Below are 21,397 nucleotides of genomic sequence, written 5' to 3' on the forward strand. Positions count from 1 at the left end.
TTTACTATTTACTTTGTTTATTAAAGGCTCCCTGGGCTATACCTGTGTATACCTCTGACTCAGTAAGGGGTGGTTAGTGGAAAGAATCTCTGCTTCTGGGGCCCTTGCCAATCCCTCAGGTCTTGCCATAAGGAATCTAGATTAGAGTTAATAAGTTGGGAGTTGAGGAATTTAGGTGAGATGCAACCTGTGATCTGCTGCACAAGACCCTGAGGCTTCCAGGTCACATGTGGCAGCTCATTTATTTTCTCTACCTTCTAAGTTTCAGATTATATTGCACCTGTCCAGGTCAGGGGGGAACAGAGAATCTTGGAGGATCTTTTAACTCTTGCTGGGACTGTATGCTTCCACATCCTCTAGTAGCTTCCATCATTTGGATCTAGCTTTTGTTTTGTTTAAAATATTTTTTTTATTTGAGAGAGAGGAGTGTGTGTGTGTGTGTGTGTGTGTGTGTGTGTGTGTGTGTGTAGGGGCGTAGAGGTGTCTGTGCATGTGTGTCCAGGTACACACTGAGTCCAAAGGAGTCAGGACCTCCGGCAGCTGGAGTTACAGGCAGTTATGAATCACCTGATGTGAATGGTGGGAACTGAACTCTGGTTTTCAGCAAGAGCAACAGATACTTTTAACTGCTGAACCATTGGATCTTCTTTTTAAACAATGAAGCTCCCCAAGTATGGAACCACTGCCCTGTCAGAGGCTAGTCCAGGACCACAGTGCTGATCAACATCCAGTCTAGCTTTTTATTACTGCCCCACACGTCTATTGTGTTCTTAGTGGAGTTACTCGGGATAACCTAAAGGCAGGGTGAATGAAGGGTACTGAACAGGACCAATCTGGATGGTTACTGCAGGATGTTGCCACCTTGCCTGATCCAAGTGTCTTGGCTCTGCAAGTCATATGTATGGTGTGCCCTTGGCCTGGGCTGGTCTGTGCAGTTTCCATGAGCTCTAGGGAATGGTGTTTCATACTGAAGGCAGCATGTCTTAACATATATAAATGAGGCTTGATCCTTTGAGCCTGTCTATAAGGTTGAGGCCAAAGCAAAATAAATGTTTCTATGTCTCTCCTTTGGACTGGACTGTCTCCGAGCACAATGGACTTGGCAGGCTGTGCCTGCCAGGATCTTGGTATAATCTCACAGAGATCAGAGCCTCTGGAGCTGCACTTCTCCATCTGAGCAAGCCTTAGCTTTCCTTCATGTCCTTCTTCCAGAGGTCTGTGTGTGAAACAGGAGCCCAGCATCAAGAACTGACTGGATCACTCAGGTGCTATGGTCCAGCAAACTTAGGATCTAGACATGGACACGAGCCAGAATTTAGGCACAGCTCACTGCTACTGATGGCTTTCATTTGGCTGCCTGGCACCTAGCCAAATGAGACCACTTTGCCTCTCTTACTCACACCCAGACAGATTCACATCTTTGGGAAATACAAAACGGTTTTCCTTACAGCCCCAGATTTACTCCAGTTTGCAGATGCTATAACTAGTAGCAAATCTAGAGAAGAAAGTTTGCATAAGGCCAAAGTGCATGGTAGCCACAGAAGAAGTGTGGCCCCTACTCCAAGGGTAAGGTCCCTTGGCTGTCAGGCTAGGTTGTGGTTGGGGAACCTTGTGTCTTTTTGGTTGTACCAGTCCTTTGAAGCCTTAGGACCAAGGAGGGAATAGCCTGGTGAAGGCTGTCCAGTGGATTACCTCTTAGGTAGAGGAGAACTTCTTGGAACTTGCCCTGGGTGCAGCAGTAACCAGCTCTGCCCCTCCTTTTGGCACATGAAGCCTGCAACCCTTCCTCATGGATGAGTTGACTTCCTCATAGGTTATGAGAGATGCTTTGCTTTCATTGTCCCAGCTACGGGGACGGGATGTTCCTAAGATCATGTGGGTAATTAAATGTGACTCTGCTACCACCTGCCACCTGTCCCAGAACTGGGAGTGGGGTGGCTAACCTGGGGCAGACATCCTGATGATTCTTGAACATGGGGAGTGATCTCCCCCCCACGTTTGATGTTGGTGAATGGTGTCACCAGTATCAGCTAGACCACCTCTGTGAGTTAGTCCCACCCCTTGCTATCAATGCCTTACCTTAACTTAGAAGCCTCTAGCATGAAATAAAATTCAGGTCCAGATACCAAGGAGGGAGAACTCCTTGTCTTTTCCCTGCAAGAGTCCTGCCTTACACCACCTGAAACCCAATAACTGTGTATGGCTGTGCCAGCAGTAGACTCCAGGTTCTGCTGGCCTGCCAGGTCTCAGGGCTTCCCATGGAGCAGGGGCTGTGCTTGGCTACTCTACCTCCTCTTTGCTCCAAAGACTCTGGGGCTGTAGCCCAGGGTGTAGTTTATGGGGCAGAGTTGGGTCACAACCTCTATCTAGATTTCTGGGCTACTCAGAGCTCTGTATGATCTTGTTGGTAGGTGAAGTAACATATGGACTTTGGGACAGGCACCCTAAATCTTGAGCTAGCCCTATTCTTTCATCTCTAGTAAATAGTAGAGTTGTGCTGGTGTGTTTGCGTGCTTATGGGGTATAGGGATCTCTACATGCAAGGACATGGATAACATGCTAGAGCCCTTGGGAAGATGCTACAGACCATGGGAATTCTTTGGTGGGACTGAATAGGACAGCTTGAGCTGCAGCTGGAGTGGAGACTGTTGGGGTGAAAATGTTTGTTAGGAAGCTTTGTGTGTAGTCTTGACTGCTAGAAAAGATGGTCTATAGTGTACTGGTTGATGTCTTTCTTTATACCATTACTTCAATTTAATGTCTGTACAGGTGCCCTGGGGGTAGGGACATCCAGTGCAAGTGCTGGGCAGCCAGCCAGGAGTCTGGATGTAGAGATGTACTATAAAACACACAGGACCAAGATGTAGGAAAAGATTTGAACCCACATTTTATGGCTCCAAAGCTCAAATTTTTCTTTTGTCTTGAGCCAGGCATGGTGGTAAGTACATGCCTTAATCCTAGCACTTAAAGACAGAGGCAGGAGGATTTTAAGTTTGAGGCCATTCTGAGTTACACAGAGAGCCATATATATATATATATATATATATATATATATATATATATATATATATATATATATATTTGGTTTTTCGAGACAGGGTTTCCCTGTAGTTTCTAGAGCCTGTCCTGGAACTAGCTCTTGTAGACCAGGCTGGCCTCGAACTCAGAGATCCGCCTGCCTCTGCCTCCCGAGTGCTGGGATTAAAGGCGTGCGCCACCACCGCCCGGCGAGAGCCCTATATTTAAACACATGCACACATACACACACAATATTTCCTCTTCTCTGCCTGTGGAGTGGTATTTTGAAACCAATGGTTTGGCAAAGTGGGTCTGTAGAGGAACTGGAAGTATAGCATAAACCAGCTGTGGCCAGGATAAGGGGCTTTTGACATTCTAGGGGTGGCAAGGAAGAGCAGGTAATATGTGGGGAGGGAGAACGCGGGCATTTGATAGGAAGAGTTGGAACACAGAGGTATCAGTTGGCATTAACCTGGGGGTCTCGAGTGCCTTCAGTAGGTCATAATGGAGGCTCCGAGGCTAAAGTGAAGAGGATACTCAGTCTGTGCTGAGGCCTTAGGTAAGCCCAGGGTTAATGGTTCTCATGCAGAGGCTCCCACGCTTGTGTTCCAGATGTGGCACTCTGACCCTGCAGATTCAGCCAGCCAGTGCACACATCTGCTTTAGAGCTGACATAGACCCAAGAAACTTTCCTGAGCTTAGTGGGGATGTTTTGGCACAACATATTCACCCAGAAGTGTTAGGGTGGCACAAACTCTATTGCATCACCACACTGGCCCTCTGTCCATGTCTGTCCATCCTGTGTTTTCTCATTTTGAACCTCTAGAAGCAATAGCATTGGAAGGGGATCCTTGTTCCTTCAAAGTAGACCCCTTACTTAGATCTAAGGTAGAACCAAGGTAGAACAGGCCCATGACCTAGCCACCCTTGCAGGGTTGGCACATTAAACTCTCTGAAACATGTTCTAGCATCTGGTTTCATACAATTCCTGAAAACTCCTGAGCTCCCCAGGAGAGCGTCATTGAGTAACCTCTGGAAAAGCAGAAGTGAAGTCTGGGAACACACTGTCCTCTTACACTTCACTCTGGCCAGCTGGCCAGCAAGACCCTCTGGACCATGAGGCCATGGGTAAGTTGTAGAACTAGGCCACTCTGCTTAGTGTGTTAGTCCCCTAGGGCATGTGGGACCACCTCCTTGGCATAGGCCATGACCTTCCTTTCCTGCCTGCCTGGGTCCTTGGAGAACTGCTGTAGGGACTAGAGTGCTGGAGAGGCCGTGTGCTCCCTGTTCCCGGGAGCCAGCTGAACGGCCTGAAAGATCCTCTTCAGGGTTGGCAGGCTTAGGGAAGGCCTCAGGAAGAGGGTGGGGGCAGGGTTGCTTAGGTCCACCTCACAAAGCCTGGCTGAGTCACTGCCAAGCCAATACTTTATCATACAGAGTGGAGAGGAGTAGTCACGTTGGTGGAGGGCGTAGGGGCATGACACTGTACTATTTAGGAGCCTGGGGTAGGTTAGAAGGGTCAGTAGTGTAAGCAGGGACCAGAGCCTTCCTACTGAAAAGTCGACTAGAGGAGACTAGGGATTAGGGATAAGCCAGGGGGTTTCAGGACAGGTGGAAGCTTTGAGGCTAGCCTGACGCTGGTGGTAGCTTAAAAGCTTAATAGCAATGCCAGGTGGATATTGGTCTTTGGTCTTCACTGGTAACTCCAAAGAGCTTTGCTGGAGCTGGGACAGTGGCCTTTGACACAGTCTCAAAATGGCAGAGGATGCCCTGTGGAAGAGGGAGAGCAGAGACTCTTGGTTTCTAGGCTTGGGGTGTATCATCCTTCTTCAGTCTTCCTGGCTGGGCTTGAGGAAGCAGCTCTGTTTCCTCTACTTCAAGGGCTTCTTAATAAGGCCTCCTAAGGACTTCCCTAGAACATTTGCTGGGAGCTTAGATAGTAGGACTGTTAGATAGTAGGGACTGTTGTCAGGATAGTAGCCCTGTTAAGTCAGAGAGTCAAGGGCAAAAGGAGTGTAGGCTGGGGGCATGAAACCTTGGGCTGTTGGGGAAATAGAGCTGAAGCTCTAGGGCCACAAAGCCTCTTGAGTAAAGGTGACGGATGACTTCACTCTGGGGTTGGTGTGCACTTGGGAACTGAGAGCCGAGGAGTAGAGTAGGCAGCCTGCACGACACTTGGAGATAGTGCTAGTGGGGGATAGTTGCCAGAACATCTGAGGCAAGAACTTAGGAAGCACAGGAGATCTGGAATGGTCTTGGGGTTGGGGTGCAGAGGAACAAGCCCAGGGTTCTGAGTGGAGACCAGGAACACAGAGAAACTGAATTAGCCTGCTTTCTCTGAGTTAGGATTTAGGTCACACTGAAACAAGAATGTCCTGATAGCAACAGCATCTTTCTGAACTTGAGAATCAGACTCTGAGGAATTCTTACTATGAGAGATAGATCCCAAACTGGCTAGCACCACTGTTGCTGGACCACTGATTGGATTTAGGGTAGACAGCTGGGCTTGTGGGGAGACCAGAGTTGTCCTCAGAGGATCCAGCTCATACCTCAGATGAGGCATGTGTGGTCCTCTCAAGGGTCATCACTGATTGCTGAACCCAGGTCTCACAGCAGAGCTAGCTCCTGTTGTCCTTGGGTGCCCTTGAGGGTCTGGGCTAGGGCCAGGTGGCTGGGTTTCCCACAAAGCATCTATAAATTCCAGGCCTCTCCTATGCTTGGATCCTATCCCTACTCACATCCCCTCCTCCACAGCCCTCAGAGAGAGCAGGAAACTGAGGAAAGAGTGTCCTAACCCAGCTTGTCCTAGCCCTGGCCAGGCCTGTCTGAAGGACTTGGGGCTGCCAGCCACTGTGTCTGGGCGCCAGCTTTCTCTAGCAGGGTCAGAACTGGTTTAGAAGCCCTGTGTGGTCCCCTCGTGGGCGAGCTGAGGGATCAGCCTGCCTGCCTCTCTCCAAGTTGCCTTCTTGGCTGGCAGGCTGTCCCTTTTCCCTGGGTCACAGGGAAATGTGGGTCTTAGCCAGAGAAAGTGGTCTGGAACAGCCCTTTGACATTGTCTCTAGGGGCCTTTAAAAATGAGTTTCCTGGTACGGCAGACTCTTGCAGCCCCAGGCAGGATTCTCAGTAGTCTCCCGGGCTTGCTCTGATCTGACAAACTTCAGCAGAAACCACCCAGCCGCCAGCATTCCAGCAGTGCTCAGAGCCATGGCTTCCTCAGTTGCAGCGTCAGCAGAATGCAGCAATGGAGGATCAGGGGTGTTTGCTCTGCAGCCTCTCTGAAGTCCCAGGGGCGAGTCTGTACAAAGCAGAGAACCCCAGCTTTGCCCTGCTCAATCACAAGCATACATTTCTAGCTTCTGTAGTAAAGGTTGGTGTCAAAAGTGATACTGGAGGGGTTTGTCACTGAGTCATGATAGTTTAGGCCTATGCCTGCTATTGACAGGTGGACAGTGAGTGTCCAGCTGGCCTGCATGCCAGTTTCTATCTGGTTTCATGCCTGAAATGTATGCCCTAGGCATGAAATATGGAAGAATGTGGTCAAGGAGGCTCAGGGGAGAATAAAAGAGGCCTGAGGTGGGATCCAACAGCGTCTACTGGGCCTGCATGATTTCCCATCTGCTCTATACTCTGACTCTGAGACTCTGGACAAGGTTCTGGCTCCATGAGACTTTTTATTGATAAGTCTATGAAATGGGCATGGCTGGAAAGTCCTGCACAAAGATTGCTCCTGGCATAGGAATAAGACCATTGCATGGCCTGTGTGTTTCCAGATCTTCTGGGGCAAAAACTGTCACCTGAGTACCAGGTATTTGATGGGGTGTCACTGTTTAAGAGAAGAAAGTGTTTGGCAGTGGGGAAGTTGCTGAACTAGCCTTTGCAGAGAATGGAAGCATAGGAAGCATTTCCATGTGATGCAAGGCAGAGCCTGGGACAGAGAAGTTTCATGCTACTGGACAGCTTATTGGGGTCCCCAGTGGGAAGTGACAACTTGCCTAGGGAATCCTCTCAGAGCATACACCAGAGCACCAAAGGGCAGAACATGCAGAGGCCTGGATCATTAATGCTTTAGGCTTGAGGGATGGGGGTGTGGGTTGACTATGGCTTGAGGCTATGCTTGCTATCCTAGGAACCAATGGGGCCACTGACAAGGAGGCATTCCGGTCAGAGGATTGAGTTTTGCCCTGGGGTCTTCCTGTGCCTCTGTCTTGGTCTCTAGACCCAAGCTGTGAGCTGAAGAGAAAGTCTTTTGGCTTGAAGAGCACTTTAGGCTGTCTCAGTGGCTGCATGGATAAATGGACAATTTGGCCTAGCAGATGGTCTAAACTAGAATACCAGTTCTAACTGTTGTCAGCTCTGGAACTTCTCTTAGTATAAGTTTGGGCTCTTGGAGGCCCTGGACCAGAACTCCTTGACTGTGCTCCCTTACACCCCCCCCCCCAGTAGCAATATGTTTATTGCTAGATATAATATATATAAATCAGAGCATGAACAAGTTCGCTTCACTTCAGTTCCTGTAAGATTGCTTTTTTAAAAAAGATTTATGTATATGAGTGTTCTACTTGCATGTATTCCTGCATGACTGAAGAGGGCATCCAATCCTATTATAGACAGTTGTGAGCTACCATGTGGTTGCTGAGAATTGAAACCAGGACCTCTAGAAGAGCAGCCAGTGCTCTTAACCATTGATATTTTTAACCATTTGTTTCATAGCCACAAAAACCATTTCAGAGGCATTAATGACCTTTTTGGAAAGTCTAGCAAAGCCAAAGTTTATTTATTATTATTACTGTTATTGTTGTTTTTTGAGACAGGGTTTCTCTGTGTAACACCCCTGGCTGTCCTAGAACTTGCTCTGTAGACCAGGCAGGCCTCAAACTCCTAAAGATCCACCTGCCTCTGCCTCCTGATTAATTAATTAATCCCGCTGGGTTTAAAGGCATGCACCACCAACGCCCAAGGCAAAGTTTAAGAGAGTTTTTATTTTATTAGAGTTTCAAAGAAAAACCCCAGAGCACAAAGTTGTAAATCTCAGTAGCTGCCTGGAGGAGACTAGAAAAGGAAAAACAGTCTTGTTCGTTTACAGCTCCCTGTTAGGAAATGGGGCATTAGAAGAGTGAAACCCAAAATGTTAAGGAAGATATGCTTCTGTAAGACAGAAGGAAAGGAAAAGTTACACTCCTCAGAGTAATTCATGAAGCAGCATGGCTGTGCACCGTAAGAAGTTACTAGACAAGGGTTCTAAGACGTGAGTGTTATGTCTATCTGTTTGTCTGTTGTTGTTGCCACACACACACACACACACCTGCACTTATTTCTGATTCTTTTTGTCTTTTTTTGTTTGTTTGTTTTGTTTTTCAAGACAGGGTTTGTCCTGGAACTAGATCTTGTAGACCAGGCTGTCCTCGAACCCACAGAGATCCGCCTGTCTCTGCCTCCCGAGTGCTGGGATTATAGACATGTGCCATCATACCTGGTTTTGTATAGTGCTGGGGATTGAGCCCAGGAGTTCATATATGCTAGGTAAGATCTCTGCCAGCTGAGCTACAGCCTCAGCTCCATTTTTCTTTTAAAAAGGTTGTATACTTGCCCAGTCTCAAGGTTATTACAATGTGGAGGTGGAAATGCAGGCAATATGCTGTAATGGCAGTAGCTATCAATAGAAGTAGGCTTTTTCTGCAAAACCTATCTGAATACTACAACAACCCAAGCATTTCTGACTTGAATACCTTCTGTTACCTATGCCTTACTCTCAAAGTAGCCAGATTGGGAGAATAGGGAAAAACAGAACCCCTGGGGCAGAGACATTGGAGCACATGCACACATCACCAAAAGATAGATAGCTGAATTCTCTTAACCTGCTTTGCCTTCCTTTTCTTTTTATCATCTTTAAGGTAGCCATGGGGGGAAAAAGTAAATATAAGTAGGATGAAGACAGTAGATCCTCCTGTAGGCCTCTAGAGGTTAAGGTCCATTCTGTTAGTGCTTAAGGACCACAGAAACCTAAGCTGTGTCTGTCACCAGCCCCGAGACATAGAGGTGGAAAGAATGCATTCCAGCACTTTTGTACCCACTCTCCACATTCTGCCACCTTTGCTCTTCCATCTCCTTTTGCATGTTTGACTGCAAGTGGACATTCTTTTGTTGTTGTTGTTCATTTGGTTGTTTTGAGACAGAGTCTAACTATGTAGACCTGGCTGGTCTTGAACTCAGAGATCCTCCTGCTTCTACATCCTGAGTACTGGGATTAAAGATGTGTGCCACAAAGCCAAACACCATTGAGACATTCTTTTGTTTTTGAGACAGGGTTTCCCTGGGTATCCCAGGCTGTCCTGGAACTTTGTAGACCAGGTTGGCCCTGAGCTCAGAGATCCACCTGCCTCTGCCTCCCAAGTGCTGGGATTAAAGGCGTGTGCCACCACCACACATGGAGACTTTTTTTTAAAATTTATTTATTATGTATATAGTGTTCTGGGCACCAGATCTCATTATAGATGGCCTTCACGTGGTTGCTGGGAATTGAACTCAGGACCTCCGGAACAGCAGTAAGTTCTTTTAACCTCTGAGCCATCTCTCCAGCCCCCATGGAGATGTTTGAAGTGATAAAGTAGGAAGGCATCAGAGAGGTGCCTGAAGTCTATGGATGAATTATCCACCTTCCATTCTCTCAGAGCACCTGGGGAATCCTTGGTCTCATTCCCAGTAAATCTTTTTCTCAGCCACTGGCCTTGGTACTTCCATTGTAACCACAGTGACCCCCATATAAACCTAGGAGTAATTTTCTTTTTTTTTTTTTTTTTGAGACAGGATTTCTCTGTAGCTTTGGAGCCTGTCCTGGAACTAGCTCTTGTAGACCAGGCTGGTCTCGAACTCACAGAGATCCGCCTGCCTCTGCCTCCCGAGTGCGCCACCACCGCCCGGCTAGGAGTAATTTTCTTGCCATCTTCACCCAACCTCTCCCAGTTTTTCATTCATTCTTCAGTAGTTTTCATAGCATAAATAAACACTCGCCAGTGATTATTCTGTTCTAGGCTCTAGAGTGCCACATTGGGCCAGAGTCTCTATCCTTATAGAGTTTATATGTCCTGCACTGGGTGGGATCAAGTGCTTCAAAGAAAAATGACACGGGTGAAGGATTAGGTACCAGATGGCAGAAGAGGTTTTAGCTCCTTTGTTTAAGAAGTGAGACCAAGCTAGGGAACAGAGAAAGGACCCTAACAGGAGGATGTGCCTGGAGTCAAGAGGAGGAGAGAAGCAAGGAGGCAATTGTGGGCAACTCGATGGGGCTCCATTTCAGCAGGGACTCCCACTTGAAGTTAAATGCCAACTGAGAGGGACTGAGGCAGAAGACCACTGTCAGCAGGCAAAGGCACTCACCACCAAGCTTGACAGCATGAGTTCAATACCTGGACTCAAGTGGCGGACGGAAGGAAGGAACCAGCTTCTGCAGGAGTCCTCTGATTTCTGTAGGTACAGAATAACACTGCATGTCGAGGAACATGTAATCACTCACCCACATCCCAAACATACATAAGTAAAATTTTTAAAAACACATCACTCTAAGCTGATTGTGGTGGTTCATGACTGGAATCTCAACATTAGTACTTGGAAGGTTAAAGTAGGAGGATTGAAAACGTTTGAGGCTAGTCTGGTCTACATAGTAAGTTCCAGGCCAGCTTGTGCTACATAACAAGATCATGTTTCAAAGCAGGCAGGCACAGTGGTACATGCTTTTAATCCCAGAATTTGAGAGGCAGAGCCAGGGGGTATCTATGAGTTCAAGGCCAGCCTGGTCTACATAGTCACCATGGCAACCAAGCTGCATAGTGAGACTCTATCTTGAAGAAACAAAAATAAATAAAATAAGGAACTTGGGTAGATGGCTCAATTGGTAAAGCTTCATAAGCATTGATGACCTGACTTCAGATCCCCAGACTTCATGTAAAACAATGGATTTGGTGGCATGTACTTTTGTACCAGTAATGGTGAGATGGGAGGTAAGGCAGGTGAGTCTCTAAGCTCACTGGCCAGCTGGTCTAGCCTACGTTGTCAGGGTCCAGACCAGAGAACAACCCTGTCTAAAACAAAAGATAGAGCCTGAAAAATGATATCCAAGATTTCCCTCTGACCTGTAAAACCATGTATACACACACACACACACACACACACACACACACATATATAAAAGAATAAGATAAAATAATAAAACAGACCTGGGACTACCTCAGTGAAAGAATACTTGCCTAGTATGTATGAAGCCCCAAGTTCAGTTCCCAGCATTTCAAAGATAGCACAATCACTGACTACTGTGTGAGGAATAGGCCGGGGCAAATCATATTCTATCACCTGTGTCTCTAAGAGCTCAAGAGGATTCATAGTATTAGCCTATCTGCCTCCAGCCACTGCTAAGGGAAGCCATTCCCCAGGGCACACATTTACCCCTCAAACCCCTCTTCACTCGCTCTGTGTCCTGGTTGTTTCCTTCATGTTTCCTAGTCCCTACCCTTTGCTGTAGCCAAGCCCAGCATGGTCTTCTCTGCTCAGCCATATTTTTGTGCTGTTTCTCTTTTCTACCCCCCTCAGCTTTAGGTATTTCTTTTTTTAATGTGCCTTATGTCTGAATGTTTTGCCCCTCCAATCCTAATGCCCTAGAGAGCAGTACCCATGTTATATTCTGTTCTGAATCAGGGTCTCAAAGGCTACAGGTTGTAAATGTCACCTTGTGTTGAGGTTTTCCAACCTCATCATCTTGGTGTACAATTATTCCATTTATGTTGGTACTCTGGGACTCAGCATGCTGGTTTCTGTTCCTAGGGTCTGGAGCATCTACACTTTAGCATGACTACTTTGTAAATTGGTACTGAGCCAATAGGTTGATGGAAGTCAGGGTGGCAGAAGGATACAATTTCATGGGAGGAACTGGGCCCAGAGTTGGTTAGAGAGGGAAACTTAGGGCACCGAGTAAGGTTCAGAAAACCTAGCCCTTTTTATCTGCCCTTGGATTTCAGACTTGAAGCTGCACCTGCAGAGCACAGATTATGGCAACTTCCTGGCCAATGAAGCATCACCTCTGACAGTGTCAGTCATCGACGACAAGCTCAAGGAGAAGATGGTAGTGGAGTTCCGCCACATGAGAAACCATGCCTATGAGCCGCTCGCCAGCTTCCTGGATTTCATTACGTGAGTGGACCCATAGTGCTAGGCAGGGTAACTATATATCTGCAGAAGTTGGCATCAGAATGGCCTAGGCCAACAGCTATTGTGTCTCTGTCAGCTGACCAGCTGGCAGCTCTGTCAGGCCAGTATTGTTAAAGAATGTCTTTAAAATCTTCTCATGTGGTATAACTAGATTGGTTGTTCAACAACCCTGAACTCCAGGTCATAAAATTTTGTTACCAGTCTCTTTCCCTGTCCCATCATTGTTGTGGAGGTGTTAAAGTCGCAAAAGCTGGGAAAATTGGAGCTCCTCTACTCACTTAATCTATAGCATCCACATCAAACACTCTTTAGGTTTTCTCCTGCTCCCTCATGCTAGAGTTGAAGGTCCAGGTGTAGACAGAACTCTGAAGAGCCTGGGATGGGCCATACAGTCCTTCTGCCTCTACTTAGGCTGAGGCCTGTTCTCTATCTACTTTGACAGGTCAGAAAGACTGGGATGGGTTTGAGTTGGAGGAGACTGAATTCCTTGCCCTCCTTTACAAGACCTAAAGTGGTTAGGCCCTCATGTTTATAATAACCCTTGGTTGCACCACACTTCCTCATTGTGGGACCTTTGGGTGGAGTTCTGCCTATACCAAGCTTTTAGAGAAGCTAAACAGAGAAGAACCTGAACTTCAGGACTTGAAGAAGCTACTTGGACTAGTCCTGTGTACCCGGGACTCTGAAAAGTAGAGAGATTGCCTTTGAAGGAATGACTTAGGAGGGTAAGCCAGATCCTGGCAGACAGAGAATGACTCTAGCCCAGATGGCGGCTTCATGCAAGTGGTGAGCTGAAGTATGATCAGTGGCCAGCCTCTGAGTGTGCTGTGCAGTGTATGTTGTTAGGAAATGTATCTCCATATTCTTCTGAGTTTCTTGGTTTTCCCATTCCCTGCCCTCTTGCTTGGGACCAGACACATAACTCCACTTGTTTCTTCAGAGAGAGGGTTATATGCTGGCTGCCTAGCCTGACTCTCTTCTTAGCCAAGAGCAGCCAGTTGTGCAGAATCCATCTACTCAAATGGGGTATTTAGGCAGAAGGCTCCATCCTCAGGTAAAAGGCACCTGAAAGTTGCAGAGAACTCTCATAAACTGGAAAACAAGCCTTTTTCCTGGGGAGTCCTAACTGGGCTCATGCTCAAACCACCTTTCTCCTGTCAAGGTATGCTAAGATGCACCTAGTGGGACAGGGAGATGGAGTAGATCATGTGCTGCTACTGTGTGTGTGTGTGTGTGTGTGTGTATGTATGTCTGTGTGTGTGACACATCACTCTACCATCTGTCACCTGACTCCTAGCCTGGGCCTGTGTATCCCTTGCCCCAAGGCCAGAGCCAAGGACATACCAGGAAACTGAATTTATTGCCAGAGTTCAGCCTTCACCTTCAACTTGTTTGCACAAGGCTCCTTCAGCTTCCTGGTGAATGTTCTGGTCTTGCCAGCTAGGCTGGCTGGAGGAAGCTTGACCCCATGCCAGTGGTCAGAGAGTAGATGTTATCCGTATTGCTGCCAACTTACCCACCTGCCTGTGCATCTACCCTGGCCTGTTTTGGTGTCAGCCTGCCAGGCTGTGAAACTGGAGAGGGCTCTGAGTGTGACTGAGACAGAGCAGCCGCCAGCTCTTTGCTGGAGGTTGGCTCCAAGCACCAAGTGTGCTTAAAGAAGCCAAGTACTATCTTGTGGCAAGCTGTCTAAATCCACCACTTCTGTGCCTCTTCCATTCATGGGTGGTTGTGGCTTATAGCCTTCCATCTACCCCCACTCAGGAACAGCTCTGCAGCCACGTGCTGGCTAGTCTGAGCTTGTGGCTGCTTGTCCATGACCTCTTCATCCCCAGTGCCTGCTCCTCTGCTCTCCACATCAGCCACCCCTCACTGATGACTGCTCTGTCACCACCTGGAACTACTATACTCCTGAAATCGCTGAGTCAGGCCACCACCCTCCACCCACAGCTTTCAGGTTCTCCAGCCCACTTTCAGTTCCTTGCAGGGCATGGGTCCTGGATTCAACAGGACACCGGGCTTTGCTTCTTTCCCTGCTATCCCTCTGTCTTCATTTCCCTACCTCCCTAGCTGAGGTTCCCTGGTCTATCATTTGAGCTGTCTTCTGCCAACATCTGCAACTCTCTTGGCTGCCCAACTTAGGGTCCCACCCGACTGGCAGCCCCCCAGCCCTGGAGGAATCCCAGAGCCTCCAGCCTGGAGCTATCCTCCCTCCACCTCCACTGCTGGGAGCAAAGCTGGGGAAGCCAGCTATTTGGTGGGGTGTGGAGAATGTCATTCCTACTAACAGACATACATGCTTACCTACTCAGCTAGCCTCGGCTTGTTTCTGCCCTTTTGCTGTCCCTAATCAGCACTCTGCAACTCCCAACAAGAGTAGGTTGACCCCTCCCCATCCTAAACATCATTCCTCTCCTGCCTCCAGCTTCCTCATCTTTGGGCAGATGGCCCACCTACTCCTCTACAATGTAATCAGTAGCCAGTACACCTTCCAACACTGCATCTGCATCCCACCCCCTAAGTCCATTCTACCCTCCTTTCCCTGAGATCCATCTACCAGCATTCAGAATTCCCTTACCTCTCCCTGGACCCTGAGTGGCCCCTCCTCTTTACTTCTGTGTTGCCACCTTCCCTTTCAGATTCCTCCATGTGCTTCTAGCACTATATGGCTGAATCTCTAGCATCGTTAACCACCCTTAAAAGCTCATTTCATGCCTCCTGTATTTTCACATCCCTCATCTTTTCCCTCACCTCTCTAGCACTCAAGCCCGCAGTCATCTCCTAGGAGTTAAGTCCTCTACATCAAGGCCTTTAATGTGGCTGAGGTCTCCAGGATTGGCCATTGATATACCCAGCCCCCAGCAGTTCCTTTTTTCATATTTGACTAACTTAACTCCTGTTTTCTCAGCTGCTCTTTCTCTTCCACTGCCCTAGCAGATTAGTCAGGTGTGAATAGAATTTTGGAAAGAGATAAGTGGAGCTTTCCTTTAGGCTCTATGCTGGGGACTCATGACTGGTTTCCCGCAAGGAAAGCTACTTGACTGAGGAGAAAGGTGTTTGAGGGAAGAACTAGGGTGGGAATCTAGACTGAAGGACTCTAGCTGAGTCCAGAGCCAGTGCCAGGAGGAAGCTCCGAGGGTTCAGAGGGATAGTGGTGCTGAGAGGACAGTGACAGAAGAGGTGGTTGTCTGGCATAGTGAAGAGAGTCAGAGTGGAGTGGACTGTTGGCATATGGTCTTGAGGCGACCCCTCTCAGCTCAGTTTTATAGTGGTGACATATTTAGTATGTCATTATACCAAGGGCTCTTGCCAGGTCTAGCCATTAACTTGCTGTGACACTTGGGATAGAACTTGTATTCTGGTTTTTGTGGTTTTTGTTTTTTTGTTTTTGCTTTGTTTTTACCTTGGAGAAGATCTTTATCTGGCCTATTCCATGATGTTTTCCCATAGAATAGTCAGCCCTGGAAGAAAAGTTGAGAAACTTGTTTTTAGGAGAGTAAGCTTGGTCTCTGGGACATCTTCAGGTGGACCCTAAATGCCCTTGTTTTTAAACAAGTAAACCTCTAGCAGGAGCCATCCCCAGTGGATAACACCTGACTGTAGCCTACATGCCCACTGGCAGGAACTGTGGTTAACCTGTACCATCTGGGAGAATTGCCATCAGCTGAAGTGGACAACTGGAAGGAAGCTTTGTCCTAGGACAGTGGCCTCAAGTGTCCAATAGGCCTACCAAAGCATCTCTTATCCTCTTAGGACATGCTTGTTATAGAGCAGTCATCGGGCTCTCCCAGGCCTTGTCATCCCGATTGTTCCCAGTAAGCTGAGTGTGCGGGTGGACTACAGGTCTCTGCAGACTAAGGCTCTAGGGCTGCTCTGGGTTCTGTTCCTTTGTCTTTCCCTAGCATGGAAAGAGAGAGAAAACTGACCCTTTTCTTCTGGCTTGGGGAAAAGCATCACTGTGAGGGGGTTCTTCAGGGCCCCAAAGGTTCAAATCGGATGGGAAAATCCAAGTGGGCCTTGAAGGAGGTCAGAGACCACTGTCTCCCCTGTGGACCACATCTCGTTCATTCTGGTTGCAAAGGGCAGCTTGAGGCTTAAGAGGTGAGGCGCTGAGGCCATAGCAGAAACCTCTGTTCGTTTTCAAGCCTGGGTGGGGCTCTTCGGGACCTGGATGGAAACTGAATGCAGATACTGTCACTAGCAACAAATGAGGACCCTTGGCTGCAGCTGCAGGTGGATAAGTTGGCAGAAGTACCTGGTTACACACAAGCTTCCCAGCCCAAGTGCTGGAAAGCCGTAGTGCTCCAGCAGGTGGCACCAAAGGGCACAGAGGAGGGACAGGGTCGGCTAGGGACTCTAAAGGCTTCTTTGAAGGAAGTAGCTTCCTAAACTCCAGCCTGAGACTTCTCCCAGCTCAAGCTATTTGGAGGCACAGGGCAAGCAAGGGAGGGCCTCAGGGCAGAGGATTATAGGCTGCCCTACCCCCCACCCCAAAAGGGCCTCTTTGGCCTGGCGGGCAGCGGGCCATCCACTCCCCAGCTGTCTTCCTCTGGAGGGAGATGCTGACCAGCTGGAACTTCATTCTCTCTTTTGAGGCCAAATGAGGGGAGACATGGCAGAGCAGCTCTCTGGGGGCAGGGAGGCAACTGCTGAAGCGCTAAGCAGAGGGGGGGTTCTCTGCTTGCTGAAGGTAGGAAGGTGTATGACTGGATCTTATCATTTCTGCCAGGCCTGTCCTGTCTTCCATCTCCCAGGAAAGAGAATTCTGAGCTTTACTGTGCAAGAAGGGAAATAGGGGCCTCCAGTGCAACAACCTTACAGTTGGCCCAGGGGGAGGGAAGTGCTCGGCCTGGCACAGGATAGAGGCTGGCCTGGCTTGAGTAGGAGGAGGAATAGAAGGGGCTGAGTGCTATGATTTGAGTGGCCCTTACTTGGCCCAACATTTCCCTCTGTGCTCAACTAAAGCTTGTAGGAAAGAGAGTCTTGGGGAAGCTAGAAAGGAGGGGAGAGCCACTGCTGGCTTCTGCAGACTCTGTCAGAGCTGAAATGGAAGCACAGCTGGCTTCTTCCACTCACTGGAAGGCAAGGTGACAGCATCTCCCTACAGGATCCACAGGGTTTTCTTCTGAGGCTGGGTCAGGACCTTCAGAAATACTCAGACACCTTTGGGCTCTTACCCTTTGGCCTTGCCCCTGGTCTAAACAGATCAAGGAGACCCTGGTTTGTGGGGTCGCTCTGAGAAGACAGAGGTGGGGAGTTTAGAGCTAGAGTATAAGGCACTAGCGATAGGTAGCTGTGTGTGGACGGTGGCTGTGGGGCTAGAGCCTGACGCTGAGAAAGGCCTGGTTAATGCCCACTCTGGGTTTTATCTGCTGCGCTGCTAAAGCCACGGGTCACTTGAATAATGTAGGTTCAAGGAATGTGCTGTTCTTCAGCATTTCCAAAGGACTAAGAGGAAAGGGGGCATTCTTAAGCTCTGGGGTGGGGTCTTTGTGGCTGTCTCTGGAGGTGCATAGATTTTAGAGGGGCTGGATTGGGTGCAGGTTAAGTAATGAGGGGTGGTATTGTGTCCTGGGATATGAGATACAGAAGATGTCAGTGGCAGGAGATTTCTAGAGTGGAGGAGATACAGTTTGAGGCCAAAGCACAAAAAGCTCTGGCAGGCCACTCTCTCTGCTATCCCCCCACTCTGCCAGTTTTGTGGAGTCAGGGATGGGAGGCTGGCCATATGGGCCTCTTGGCTTGCAACTCCAGATGGGCCTTGCCTGAAGCCCTTGTTTTTTTTTGGGGGGGGGGGGAAACTGTCTCTTCTCAGTGTATATCCTGTAATGACCCAGACAGATTGAGTATGGAAAGAGGGCCGCTGCCTAGCCCCAGGCCCAGGAGACCAGAGATTGTAATGACATTGAACTGGGTGGGAGCTGCACAGGCACAAAGAGTATGGGTTGGGCTGGGACAGGAGCTGGCACATTTTCTTACACCTTCCTTGAGAGCCTTATAGTAATGCCCCAGTGGCTGGTTCTTTAAGCTGAGGTATGGGCTCTGGATCACCCACCTTTTCCCCTTTATTCCCTTGGTACTGGGCTACCAAGGCCTTTCCTAAACAGTCTCGGCACTAGGTACTCAAGATTTGTCACAGGGATGGACTGTGACACCTAGAAAAAGAAAAAGACTTGTGCTCAGGGCTCAGTTCACATAGCCTCCATTTTAGTCCTTACCCTTTCTTGGCCTGGCCTGGCCTTTAAAGACATTCTTCTGGGGCCTAATCCAGCTCCTTTATACTCTGAGTTTACTACTTACAACAGCATGGGTCATACCTGGGACTACTGCTGGGGTCCTCTCCTCTTCTTTATGCTGTCCCTCCTCCCCATAGGTGATTACACAAAACTCTGTGCCCCAGCTCCTCTGTGGCTGTGTTTTTCAGCTGGAGACAAGTTGTCTTGGTTGTTCCTTGCCAAGTCTTAACTAGGCAGCCCCACCCTCCCCAGCTCCACAGCTCCCTCTGCTGCCCATGGTAGACAGAGTTGTTTTCTTGCAGAGCATTCCTAAAGAGACTAAGCCTAACTTGAGTCAGACTAGCCTCTGAGTCTCTTGCAGGCCTTCTTGAGCAGTTGCTTAAACTGGCATCTGGCTCTAAGGAGGACCGTACTTTTCTGTCTTCAAAGTGGAGCTGTGCAGTCTCCTTGACCCAGTCCTTTATTCTAAATGGGGCCTCTATAACTCTTCTCTGGCCTTTCTTGGAGAAGCCTCTCCCCAGCTTAGCCTTTCCCCTCCCTCCTTTGTAACCCCCAAATCAAAGGAGCCAGCGTAACCTTAACTATACAATGCTATCCTGTTTTCAGCCCACTTACAGCCTTAGTGCTTGAGATGAAGTTGAAACCCTCTGCCTGGCCTGAGCTCAGTCTCCAGGCCACCCTTTGCTGATAGTGCTGCCTTGCCAGCAGCTGTGCCAGTCTTGACAGTGCTCAGTGTGTCCCTCCAGGCCTCTGTATACTGTTCCCTCTTTCCAAGAACACACTTTTATCTCCAGGTCCTTTTACCTGTCAAGCTCCTGACCACACCTACCCCGGGATGGGGTGTGTACCTCATCTGCATGTGCCTACGGTTCCTGTGTCCTACTTGTCACACTGTAGGAGAGTGACTTGTGTTCCCGTCATTTGTGAAGCATGAATCCACCATCCTTTCAAAGGAGAGGCTGCATTTACTCTGTGTTCCTGTTATTGGGGGTAGGGAGGTAGTGGTGGCCGTGGTGACAGGAACCTGCGTGGAGAGGTACCGAAGGACAGTGCCTCTGGACCCTGTCATAGCATCCATGAGCCAGCATTTACGCCGAGGAGGTGCTGATCCATGCGTTGTGTGGGCAAGGGTATTGGGCCAGGCCTTCTACCCTAATAGTCTGCCCTGCTGTTGTCTGCTTCTCACAGTTATAGCTACATGATTGACAACGTGATCCTGCTCATCACAGGCACATTGCACCAACGTTCAATCGCTGAACTTGTGCCCAAGTGCCACCCACTAGGCAGCTTTGAGCAGATGGAGGCCGTGAACATCGCACAGACACCTGCAGAGCTCTACAATGCCATTCTGGTGGACACGCCCCTGGGTGAGCCACTGTGGTGGAAACAGCAGCTGGACAGTGGTCTTAGCCATAGAGCCTCGGTGTGGGTTTTGTGGATTGAAGGAGGTGGGGCAGCCCCAAAGCAGAAAGTGAGAGTCTGCCTGTTGCTGCTGACCTTGCCCTTCCCTCAACTTCCCATTCTCATTGTTTCCCATCCCACTTCTTCTCCTTTCCCATTGATTTTTCTAGGCAAGACAGGCAACCCACAGGCCAGACTTAGACTATCTAACTTTGGAAATAGTCCAGTTTTTAGAATTCAGAGGAAGGCTGAATGAACTTGTGGAGAAGAGTGAAGGGCTGTGTACCTTGGGGTCCTGAGAGGTCTGACAGACTGTGGCCCTGAGCAGGGTACTATGACTGGCTCCTTATGAGGTGAAAAAGAGAAGCAAATAGCTTTGTTTGACTCCACTGAGCAAGTCCTAGGGGCTAGGTCAGACAGTGTCCTGGAGGATACAGGGTCCATGTCAGAGGCCAAGGAAGGGAGGGGAGTCAGGATAGCTTCCTGTTAGCCCCGCCTCTCCAGTGTTGGCTCCCGCCTGCCTAGAATGCTGAGAGAAGGCATGAGGATCCCAACTAGCTAGTGCTCTTACAGCCAGAGTCTAAACCCTGGGGAACTGTTCCAGGAAGCCACCAGAGCTGAATCAGAAGGTTCTAGGCTGAAAAGCACCAGCCATATCTGCTCACCTAGTTTGCCTTTGATTCTCCCAGTAACTCTGAGCTAGTTCTGGGCTGTTTGTGGCTTCTGAAGTTTCTTCATCTTTAAAGGAGAGACATCAGGTAAGTCTTCAGGCCCTCCTTGGGAGCAAGATTTCTTGATCCTGCCCTAGCCTCTCCTCTAAGTCCTACAGTGGGACCAGTCCATGCCTAGCTACTGAGCTCACTATTACTTAAAGGAGGAGGCTAGCCTCCCATATGTGGGCACTAGGCCCTCAGAGGGTATACAGTGCAGTGAATTTCAGCCCCCAAATCCATAGCTGCCCCTGGAGAAAGAGAATGTCATGGCCTCTTATGCAAGCCTGTCTTTGGCATGGTCTAAACTTGGGTCTGCCCCAGCAGCGATTAGATCATGTTATGGCTGGCCGCCTCCTTTATAAATCAATTTTAGGAGCAAGGAGGCAGGAAAAGCTCAGGTCAGTGCACATGGCCCCGAGAATTGCTTCTACTACTTCCAAGGCAGTATCCCAGGCTGTATTGGGGGTCCCCAATACCTAGCCTAATAGGCCTTGTGACGTGGGCTCTCTCACTTAGGCTGCTTACCCACTCTTCACATCCTTGTCTTCCCTCCCCAGCGGCTTTTTTCCAGGATTGCATCTCAGAGCAGGACCTTGATGAGATGAACATCGAGATAATCCGCAATACGCTTTACAAGGTAGTGTTCTTTAGAAGGGGGGGGGGCTTGTCAGTGGGTGGGTCTGTGGGCCTGATAGGGGGTGATTTATGTGAGATGCTGGGCCAGGATTCATGTGCACCAGGCTCCTGTCCTGGAGACCTAGCTCATCTCAGGCTCCTGTGATGGTTGCAAGGTTGCATGGAACAGGTTATCTATTCTATGGTATCTGCATCAGG

The 21,397-nt window shown here is 48.8% G+C and overlaps 1 protein-coding gene across 1 annotated transcript in view; it reads left to right on the forward strand.

The window, feature by feature from the left end:
* Positions 1 to 21,397, forward strand: part of Atp6v0d1 (ATPase H+ transporting V0 subunit d1) — a 44,678-nt gene that overhangs the window by 18,500 nt on the left and 4,781 nt on the right. The window contains exons 2-4 of the mRNA XM_038312421.1: positions 12,024 to 12,195; positions 19,638 to 19,816; positions 21,121 to 21,200. Of these exons, the coding sequence (XP_038168349.1) occupies positions 12,024 to 12,195; positions 19,638 to 19,816; positions 21,121 to 21,200 (431 nt within the window). The remainder of the gene's footprint in view (positions 1 to 12,023; positions 12,196 to 19,637; positions 19,817 to 21,120; positions 21,201 to 21,397) is intronic.

This window comes from Arvicola amphibius, chromosome 15, assembly GCF_903992535.2.
Source record: "Arvicola amphibius chromosome 15, mArvAmp1.2, whole genome shotgun sequence".
NCBI classification, from domain to species: Eukaryota; Metazoa; Chordata; class Mammalia; order Rodentia; family Cricetidae; genus Arvicola; species Arvicola amphibius.